Below are 11,353 nucleotides of genomic sequence, written 5' to 3' on the forward strand. Positions count from 1 at the left end.
AGCTGGCAGTAAAAGGGTCAGCCTAAGTGTTGTGCTTACCAGAACAATCTTCTGCAGCCCCTCACTACCCCCTGTATACTGTAATGGAAATATTGGATTTACTTACACTCAGTTTATTATAATTCAGAGGCTAACTTTTTTTATTTTATTTTTTTAGACCCAATATCTCTGAGGAATACCTCGTCTAGTCTACCTTTCTAAGCCAAATACATTGGCAGCTATCCTATCCCAATGGGGTAAGTTACCCACTCGGACACTAGCAAACCCATTTGCCTAAACACAAGGAACAATACGCAGGATCAGCAAAGTATACACATTTATAGCGGCTCTGGAAAGTTTAGCTGTACATGAACTACACAGAACATACCAAAAAAATTGAAAATAAAAAGCCCACATGCAACCTAGTCATTTTGTTCCTTCCCCATGTATCTAATTTATGAGTCAAACAACATTGTTCTGTATTGACGGTATTTATTTTGAGCAGACATTGCAAACAATGTAGTATTAACTTATCATCCTGTCCATGGTTTTCAAGGCTATTCTGGTTAATAAAGAAAATTCACAGGGAATTTTTGAAAAAAGATGAAGTTCTCTTTATTTGGTAATTGGGAAAAATAGAATATTTTACTGAGTGGTTGTAAATAAATTCCAGATTATTTTTACTATTCATTCTATGGAGGACCAAACTTGCAGTCACACCTTGCATTATGGGCACCAACTCCTTCACGGGATCAGATGTCAACACTCGGAGAGATGGACGAGTAGGACAAAGGGTGAAAGCTTTCAGGGACCTTCACTATATAACCCAAATGTCCTTCCATGTAAAGTATAGCAAATAGAAACATTAATACGTGAAGCTGCCCCTCTGGTCTGGCTGGTAGAAAGCAGTGTAAAAGATTCAGCCGTTCATTACCATCCGGACAAGTTCTGCAAAAGAAAAACCAACAATTACTGACAAGCTTCAGAGCCAAAGGCTTATACCCTGCTGCTTAGCACAGAACATATGAACAACTTTTGATGCCTTGAAATGTCCAAGCTCAACGGAAAATTGCTTCAAAGTTGTTTCATATAAAACAAAAGTATGAAATACTAAGAGGCCTATAAAGCAGCGGGTCAGCGAGCACACAGTCCCATGTAAAGGGGGCAAGAGCTCCTATATTAGTAGATGGGGTGCTGAAACTTGGAATTTCCTAAATACTAAATTCATGTGTTATCACACAATTTGGCATCTGCAAGTATGTAAAGAACAACCGTGCATAAACATGATCAAGGCGTGAGGAGTATCTGATCAATGTTCATGTATCCAAAATAATAAACTTATTTACTTTCTAAGGAGTAATGTGCAGCAGATGTGTATTGACACACTGGCCAGATTTACAGAAAACTTTAGTCGAAATATTGTGCAATATGTTGATCCATTATATTGATTATGGAAAACTGCATCAAATACATGGAGTCAGAACACTTCTGAGAAGCAGATTATGTAATGTTTTATTTTTAAGTAACATCTTTCCAAATCAGCTGAACTGTGGACAGATGGATCTCTTCATGTACACTACAGATAAATTCAAGGCTTTTAATAATTCATCATTAAAAGGCTAGTGAATATAGTGAAGGATAATTTAACATTCCACCCATCAAGAGAACCATAGGAGCCCTTCTCCCAGATTAACGATCTTCTACGTTCTACTAATGATTAAGACATGGAATCTACAGCAAACTATATATTAAAATGGCATAGGCAAAAGATATTTCTATTATCTACAGAAAAAGTTGGAAGCAATCAGCAGATTGCCATCAGCAATGAAGCAGGAAATTTCAGAACTGCAGGAGAAAACACATTTCACACAAATCTCACACTTGTCCACATTTCACGGATGTGTGAAACCGGCCCGTTATCTCATCAGAAGACCCGGCCTGACGTTGGGTGTCTCCCAATCTGAGCGAACTACTTCATATATTCCTATTAAGCAGCTTTGGTCGGTCGGGAGGGAGGGGGGGGGGGGGTGGGGGGGTCTTCCAACGCAAGAACGGTCAACATTTCACAGATGTGTTAAACTGGCCTTACCAATGCCTGTCAGGACACAGTCATCTGCACAATGGGGCTGAACGTTCCTTCTGTCATATTTTAGTTGTGGATTTATAATTATTTACTTATTTATTTAGCAAAATAAATTCTTCTAAAAACATAAAACCCTTTTACAAGAAGATTTTGCTTTTATATGTGCCTTTATGTATTTTAGCACAGGACATCTGCATGAACTGCAGCCATGGTGATTTTGCAGAAGAGTCTTGTTTTAATACACAGAACACAGTATTTTGTTGTATAAAACAGACAGGACTCATCTGTCATATTTCCATTTGTATATACTCCCATCTAACATCTTTTTGTAGAGCAAGAACTTGTTCAAGATGTTGTTAACACGGCCCGATTCTTCTATAATGGCACACATCGTTCCACACTCAGTCACTACAGCAGAAGTAGACGGCTTTCTGCAAAGTAGACTCTTTGGCAGAATAGAAGATGCAGATTTCAGTTTTAGTTTCTCTACAGCTGCAGTCTAGTAATATCGGCTCTGGCACAGCAGATAGCATGCAGAGATATGCCAAGGCATCCAGAAGAAAAAAAAAAAAAACATTCTAGAGGCTTAGAGAAGGGGGAATAAGAATCAAAAGTATCACAAACTGAACCAGATGATGGAGCCAGCATACCCAGGAGGGGCGAGATCACAACGCCATGATGTGCCTGACAAAGTCTGCAGGAAGGAAGATTCATCAGAGACTCAATATAACCCTAGATACATAGCATCCAGGCACACAGAGGACAGAGTTAGAAGTCATTGTAACCAATGTGCTCTGCCCTAAGACACTCATTAGTTTACACGTGCTGCGCCGATTCTTTGGAATGCACTACCTAGGTTAATACGATTAATCCCCAATCCCCACAGTTTTAAGCGTGCCCTAAAAAAAACTCATTTGTTCAGACTGGCCTACCGCCTCAATGCATTAACCCAACGATCCCTGTGTGGCCTATTTATAATAAAAAAAAAAAAAAAAACGTTCCTCGCATCATGTTCTCATACACTTTATGCAGTATTAGCCCTCTGTGTCTGTACTGCTACATACTTAGGCAGGTAACTGGTTCATGCAGCTTTACATGAACACCTGAGCCTTACACTATAGCTGGTCCGAATAACTAAAGCAATTGTTACCATCCACCTCTCGTGTCTCCCCTTTTCCCCATAGTTTGTAAGCTTGCGAGCAGGGCCCTCACTCCTCCTGGTATCTGTTTTGAACTGTATTTCTGTTATGCTGTAATGTCTATTGTCTGTACAAGTCCCCTCTATAATTTGTAAAGCGCTGCGGAATATGTTGGCGCTATATAAATAAAATTATTATTATTATTATTATTATTATTATTATTATTATTATTATTATTATTATTATTATTATTATTATTATTATTATTATTAGTGCATTTGCTACAGTTGTTGCAGAAGGTTCTACAACTATCCCATCCATCTGAAATTAACCCATTAAGATGAATGGAACAGATTTTCATACACAGAAATGTCTCGAATAAAATCTTCAGCCTAAGGCCGGGTTCACATTGTGTTGCTGGCGTCCGTTAGACGGACTACGTTACACCGTGGCATAACGCGGTGTAACGCAGTCCGTTAATGCCGCCATTAATTCCTATGTTGGACGCATCGCTGGCGCACGCCCACAGTGGGCATGCGCTAGCGATGTGCCATCATTGAGTGACGGACCCCGAGACGCGTGCTGCAGCATTTCCGGGTCAGTCACTCCTAGCGCAGATAGAGCTAGCAGATGATCTATCTGCGCTAGCGCGATGGAATGTCGGCACTTGCGTTAACAGCAGCCCGTTAACGCAATGTGAACCCAGCCTAAGGGTATGTTTCCATGGTCCAGAATGGCAGCGCTTTGGATGCAGCTCCGTACAAAGTGCTGTACGCGCGGTGATTCCGCATGTGTTCATTGAACCGTGTGGAATCACCGCATCCTATACATTAGACTGTGATATTTATCTTGCGGAGGCTGAGCCTCTCCGCAAGATAAGTAGACATGCTGCGGCCTGGAAAGACGTTACGCATGGAAGCCGGAGGCGTCTGTGCCCGCATAGTGGAGACCGGATTTCCTAAAATCCCATCCACTATGCTGTAACATCTGGCTGCTGCGGATTGGACGCTGTGGCTGTACGCAGCGTCCAATCCGCAGCAAATACTGAACGTGGAAACATACCCTAAGAATTCACCATTAGGCCATGTTCCTGCATGTGAAAAATGCATTTTTTCCACCAGACTTCCCATAAAAACCTATAGGGAGAGGCGGAATTTACACATGTTGGACCATAGGGCAACATTGTATTAAAGGGAATCTGTCACCCCAAAAATCGTATATAAGCTGCGGCCACTGGCATCAGGGGCTTATCTACAACATTCTGTAATGCTGTAGATAAGCCCCCGATGTAACCTGAAAGGTAAGAAAAAGAGGTTATATTATACTCACCCAGGGGCGGTCCCGGTTCTGTTCATGTCCGATGGGCGTCATGGTCCGGGGCCTCCCATCTTCATTCGATGACGTCCTCTTCTTGTCTTCCTGCTCCGGCGCAGGCGTACTATATCTGCCCTGATGAGGGCAGAGCAAAGTACTGCAGTGCGCAGGCGCCGGGAAAGGTCAGCGCCTGCGCACTGCAGTACTTTGCTCTGCCTTTAACAGGGCAGATATAGTACACCTGCGCCGGAGCAGGAAGACAAGAAGAGGACGTCATCGTATGAAGATGGGAGGCCCCGGAATGCGACGCCCATCGGACTTGAGCAGAACCGGTACCGCCCCTGGGTGAGTATAATATAACTGGTTTTTCTTACCTTTCAGGTTACATCGGGGGCTTATCTACAGCGTTACAGAATGTTGTAGATAAGCCCCTGATGCCAGTGGCCTTCGCTCATATACAATTTTTGGGGGTGACAGATTCCCTTTAAGTTTTTGTGACTGCTCCATTCATTAGAATTTGCAGAAATCCATGTATGTTCTGCCAAGACAAAAACAAGAACTGTTATTTACTGCCACAGAAATGTCTGCAACAAATTTGCCACATCAAAACATAACCTTACCAAGGGAAAAAAAGAAAAGAAATAAAAATGGTGTAAAGTTAATTCCTGCTTTCAGAGAAAAATCAGAATCTCTTAATGAGAATATGGGAACCCAGGAAAACAAAAAGGTATTGATGACGTTTTTGCTTTACTTCATGTTATCCACTTGAACATTAGATTACAAAAGTGGTTTTCGCCATTACAACCGCTGGAATATACAGTATATATAAAACAATGTGGGCCCAATCATCCCCACCAAGAACAAATTCACCTTTACATGCTGGTTCTTATATTGAGTTTAATAGAGCGGGACCACTCAAGTTCTTGGTAAAGGCGAGGTATCACACACTTGTGAAATAACCATGAAATATTATGTAAAATATTTGCAGTACTAAAATTCCCCTAGAAGAAATATCACAAGAGCAAACAACGTAAGAGTGTAAATTCCAAAGTACCATCTTTAACCCAATATGAAGGATGTTCTCACCTTCATAATTAATGCATCCATTGGCATCTTCATGGCCACAGACTAGCATTTCCACTTCTTCCTCTGTCATTTTTTCTCCTGAAAAATGATAAGATTGTTAGGCAGTCTATGTCGGAACGTATCATTACACAACGGGCTGCAGATAAGGCGAATGGGCAGCGGCAGACAAAGCAGATGTACGCCAGTGTGAGCATTAGACTACGGTCACACCATCAGTATTTTATATCAAGATTTGTAACCCAAAACCAGGTGAGGAACAATCAGAGGAAAGGTATAATAGAAACATATGCACCACTTCTGGATTTATCACCCATATTTTTGTCTTACAAATACTGTTGTGAATACTGACCAAACACTGATAGTGTGACGGTAGCCTTACACGGAGTCTTGCATCCTTAGGAGCGTTGATTTTGCTATATATTAAATGCAGGTCAAAGCTTTATGTAAAATACACACAGAATAAGGCTGTGTGCACATGTTGCGGATTTTTCGCTATAAAAAAGCATACATATGCATCCCATCATTTAGAATGCATTCCGCAATTTTTGTGCACATGATGCGTTTTTTTTCCCGCGAAAAAATGCATTGTGATACAAAAAAAAAGCAGCATGTTTATTAATTTTGTGGATTTTTTGCAGATTTCCCACTGTATTATTGCATTGGGAAATCTCCGGAAAAAAAACAAACAAAAAATAGTTGCAGAAAACGCGAGAAAATCACGCAAAAAAAAAATAAACGCATGCGGATTTCTTGCAGAAAATGTCCGGTTTTGCTCAAGAAATTTCTGCAAGAAATCCTGACGTGTGCACATAGCCTCAAAGTTATCAAAAGAATAGAGGGAGCAGATTTACATTTCTGATTACCTAGTGTGACAAGAACATGACGGATCTCTGAGCCCATAACAGTGCCATTGCCTTCCTTATCAAATACTTTCAGCCCCTCAATAAAGTCGTCTGTTGTGCCCTGGTCCTTGTTCTTGGCAATGGTTTGCATCATAGGTAGGAACTGATCAAAGCCAAGTGTCTTGGAGTTCAGCTCTGAAAGACCAAAGAAACACTGGTAATAATTAGAAGACCACCAGGAGCCGACAAGGCTATGCATGCAAATGGGACATTCTAGGTGAAGAAACTATATACAATTAATCCCGGAGTGTATCAGCCATATCCTCCCGCTTCCTCAAACTCAATGTGGCCAAATCTGAACTCATCGTCTTTCCTCCATCCCATAGATCTTCCTTACCTAACCTATCTATCTATCGCAATTAACAACATTACGCTTTCTCCTGTACCGGAAGTCCGCTGCCTCGGAGTAACCCTTGACTCTGCCCTGTCCTTCAAACCACACATCCAAGCTCTTTCCACCCCGTCGCCTCCAGCTCAAAAATATCTTCAGAATCCATCCTTTCCTCAACCTTCAATCTACTAAAATGCTTGTGCATGCCCTTATCTCCCGCCTTGTCTACTGCAACATCCTTGCACCTCTCCAGTCCATCCTTAACTCTGCTGCCCGACTAATTCATCTCTCTCCTCGCTACTCTGCTTCCCCCCTCTGCAAATCTCTTCACTGGCTCCCATTCCCTTAGCGTATCCAGTTCAAATTACTAATACTGACCTACAAAGCCATCCACAACCTGTCTCCTCCATATATCTCTAAACTAATCTCCGGATATCTTCCCTCATGTAATCTCCGGTCCTCCCAAGACCTCCTTCTCTCCTCCACACTTATCCACTCCTCACCCAACCGCCTCCAAGACTTCTCCTGAATATCCCCCATCCTCTGGAATTCTTTGCCCCATCACGTCCAACTATCAACCACATTTGGATCCTTCAGACGGAACCTGAAAACCCACCTCTTCAGGAAAGCCTACAGCCTGCACTGACCCCATTGCCTCCTCACCACTATCGGAGCTACTACCTCACCAACACCGGAGCTCCTGCAACCCTCAACCTACTGTCTCCTCCTTCCCCACCATCCTGTAGAATGTAAGCCCGCAAGGGCAGGGTCCTCGCCCCTCTGTATCAGTCAGTCATTGTTAGTTTGTTTACTGTAAGTGATATCTGTAACGTGTATGTAACCCCTTCTCATGTACAGCACCATGGAATCAATGGTGCTATATAAATAAATAATAATAAATATTTGACCTTACTAAGGAACCGTCTTATGTCGCAGAATTAATACTTTTTGGAAATTTTATTTTAGGCCACCACATTACTCACCTTCAGACTTAGGATTTCCCAAGACTTTGAGGACCTCAGCATTGGTGGGATTCTGACCCAGAGCCCGCATGACATCTCCACACTGGTTGTAAAGGATTTTGCCATCTCCAGTGCGATCAAAGAGAGCAAAAGCCTCCCTGAAATCTGGCATGAAGAATTAGATAAATATTAGCATTGATAGAATTACAAATCTAAGACAGAAAAAAAAAAAAAAACACTGCTGGGAATTGTCCGTATACCACAGAAGCACAATGACAGCTGCAAGTGGGCCATCGGGACGAGATTAGAAGATATTTTATAAGTGGCACATTCTTCCTTTAACCCAAAGTCAGACAAATAACCAAAGAGTTTGGGCAAATCCGAGTTAAAAATAACAATGGTCAAAAAACCATGATGTGCAGGTATGTCAGCGAAAAGCCAAAATCACTGATTATTTCCACGTAACCAGTTGGATTAGTGATCGGCCTTGCAGCCCCATGTTGGAATAAGTGCTCGATTTTGGCCGATTACTATACAGATTTTTCATCCTCTATGGGTTGATGCATATATTTTTTGGACAATATATTTAATCCCCCTCTGCCGCTGTGGTCCCCAGTATCAGACCCAGGAACCCCTAAACCGCTCACATTAACAGTTCTGCTATTAGGTCATTTCCTAATCACAGAAAACAAAGGCTATAAAGTGACTTCAATCAGAGAAGAAAAAACCCACAAAGTTGTGCTCTACATATATGAAGCAGGCCGGATACAGGCGTGTACACAAGTGCTGGCCATGTGGAGGGGCAGTGTACACCAGGGGGTCCTGTACCAGCAGCTCAGCACAAGCTCCCACAGGCTCGGAGCCCGGCTGGCAGACAGCTTGCCGCTTCCTTCCTGTGGCACTCCCTGCATCCACCCCTCCTGCTGCATTCCAGGGAGAAGCCGTCCACACAAGGGCCGTAGTGAGGCAATGCAGCGCCCAGGCTACCTCACCCCACCGCAGACCCTTATTTATCGGTATGGGCTATGTCCACAGTGGGAACGATGGTGAAGATGCCCAGGGCACTTCCCAGAGAAGAATGTACAGTATTGACTCCCATCATTGACTCCTCCTGTACCAACAGCCCAGAATGAGGCTTTGTTACCATATAAGGCAGCCACATACAGCCCGGCAGCCATGTTTGTGGAGAGGAGGGGGCGTGGGGCTGTGTCAGGGCAAGGCAAAGGATTGCATGCAGAACAACATCCTCACAGCAGGCAGGCGCTGCGGACCCCCTTATAAGGCCGGTACCGGCCCGGGCAGGTCTATACACACAGCCCGCCATCAATTGTGACAAGTCTGGAATGTACTTTACTAGTCCCCACTGTGCACTAAAGGAGAAATATCTCTATCCATATCTATCTGGTGGCCCATAGCCTGGCATTAGGAAATTACACAGTATCAGAACCGTTGGTGTGGACCACAGCTACACAGGCCTAGCGGACCGGGCACTCCTGATGTGTAAGGAGGCCAAAAAGGGGCACACAGCCCACCTCACTTGCCTCTGAGGGGGACAAGATTTTGTGTGACCCCAATATAATGTCACCTCACACAATCTATATAAGATGTACTGCATTTTCCATCATATTTGATAAAGTTAGAGTGTAAACAAAAAACACCTCCCCCAAACAGCACCACCTGAGATCAGTCCATAGGACGTGCCCCATATTACAGATCATTACCATTCAAGGGAATGGAGCGAACCTGCAATACCAGTCACAGCCCACAGGCAGAGGTGGCACCATTTCTGGGTACAAAAAGAAGAAAGTGAAATAATTTTTTAGGCTTTACCAACCACATAGTGATGCTGTGTAAAAATCACATGTGCCCAGTATTGTAGGCAATTAGGACAGCCTCGGGGGAGAGAAAGACGGCCTGTGTGCAGGACCCTGCAGTAGGGGGTATAGTGCCCCATTATGGCTCTGCACAGAGTGCCCACATTAGTGCGGGAGTAACTACTATCACCCCAGCCATAAAAGCACCGGATGTGGAGCCCAGGAGTCCACAGAAGCCCGCAGCGTGCAGCACAGGGGCGATCGGACAGGAATCTGCTGACTGACGCGAATCACAAGCGATATACCAGAAAGGTCATCAGGGAATCGGGCTCCGCGCGCTGCTTGCCTCATTAGTGGTATGAAGCTCAGCGCGGAGAAGGGCTGAGGAAACTCTCTTATCTGTCTCTTTCTGAGCTCCTCTCCGCACTGTCTCCCACAGACCACACCAAGGTCTGAAGTGCAGAGAAACAAAAAAGTTTGTAAAATACAAACTGCAAAATGTTTAGCCCCAAACACATCCTGAAAAACCTGACGCAGAGAACAGAGGGATGTGACAATCAGCGCTGATCCGAAAAGCCTGAACGGTGACAGGAGCACGGCGGACCCCCTAAGTGACTAAAAGGGGCCACTGCGCATGGATGGGGTCACACAGCGCCCCCTGCAGGGACATTACTGGGACTGCACTGGTAACCTCACAGCGGACAGGATACATGGGGGTAGTCCCACAGATATTAGTAGGGGATGATCGGGGTAGTAGTCCTTCACACAGTCACTTACCACCTATCAGATGGGGCAATGCAATCTGGTCACCAGGAGAGAGAGGGGCAGACAGGAAGGAGAGGTGGAGGGAGATGCTGGAAATGAAGGAGGAAGAACACAGAAGCAATGACCAGATCGGAGCAATGACGGAACGGACACGATCGTTCACTTACCGGAGATCTGATCTTCGGAGAAGTCGCTCTGTGCGAACAAAGACAAGGGAAATGCATCAGACAGGACAACGGCAAAACCATCCACACCCCGAACCTGAGCAGCCCGCTGACGTCACAGTGTACAGAGCCCGGAGCAAAGGTGAGCGCAGAGCACCACAGGACGCCCACCATCACTACACCCGGGGGGCGAAACGGGGCCTCAACGGCTCACACTGTCCGAGCCAGCCCCCGCATACACCAGCGCCCTGCCCGTCCTCACCATGTTGCCTGCTCGTCCCGCTTCCGGAATGTGACTGCTGGCGGCCGGGAGGGTTCTTTCTAGTTGCGCCTACGTCACCGGCCCCGGTCTGACCGCTCCCAGCCAACGGGAGTGCAGCAAGTCTGCGCTGTCAGGCCGGGTTCACTTTTTACCTATTGGCGCCATCTTCTGGGAGCAATTAGAACTGCAGCCTGGTACATACGGACGCTGTGACCTTATCGCGGCTTCTGAGACTTTTTTTTCCCCTTTTCGTTTGATGTTCCGCCGCTTTCTACACTTGGTCGGATATTTGCGCGGGTTGGTCAGTCTGTGGCCTGAACGCTAAAGCTGCAGAGTAACATGCGACACTTTGTTACAGTTGGTGAAAATAATGGTAGCGTCGCCTCCAGCAAAATGATGGCAGAAATTCTCCTCACAATAACCCCCCACAGCCTGAGACCGCTCTGTGCCCGGTGCAACGTGTCTGCGACGGTTTATACAGACTGTGAATTACTGTAAAAAAAAGCCAAGTCCCAGAGAAGCCGCAGCGGAAATCACTAGAGGGGCCATTGC

At 44.8% G+C, this 11,353-nt stretch overlaps 1 protein-coding gene across 3 annotated transcripts; it reads right to left on the reverse strand.

Moving 5' to 3' along the window:
• Nucleotides 1-451: 451 nt before the first annotated feature.
• Nucleotides 452-10,939, reverse strand: MYL6 (myosin light chain 6). Of its 3 annotated transcripts, none has more exons than XM_069758406.1 (7): nt 10,802-10,939; nt 10,543-10,570; nt 7,818-7,961; nt 6,465-6,638; nt 5,602-5,679; nt 2,713-2,756; nt 452-927 (listed from the first exon to the last, which is right to left on the reverse strand). In XM_069758406.1, the coding sequence occupies exons 1-6, from the start codon at nt 10,802-10,804 to the stop codon at nt 2,728-2,730; spliced, it is 456 nt and encodes a 151-aa protein (XP_069614507.1). In that variant the 5' UTR covers nt 10,805-10,939; the 3' UTR covers nt 452-927; nt 2,713-2,727. The 3 variants fall into 3 exon arrangements, with proteins under 3 accessions (XP_069614507.1, XP_069614506.1, XP_069614508.1); XM_069758407.1 differs by having other exon boundaries at nt 788-927; nt 2,687-2,756; XM_069758405.1 differs by lacking the exon at nt 2,713-2,756.
• Between the last annotated feature and the right edge of the window lie 414 nt (nt 10,940-11,353).

Source organism: Ranitomeya imitator, chromosome 3, assembly GCF_032444005.1.
Source record: "Ranitomeya imitator isolate aRanImi1 chromosome 3, aRanImi1.pri, whole genome shotgun sequence".
Lineage (NCBI taxonomy): Eukaryota > Metazoa > Chordata > Amphibia > Anura > Dendrobatidae > Ranitomeya > Ranitomeya imitator.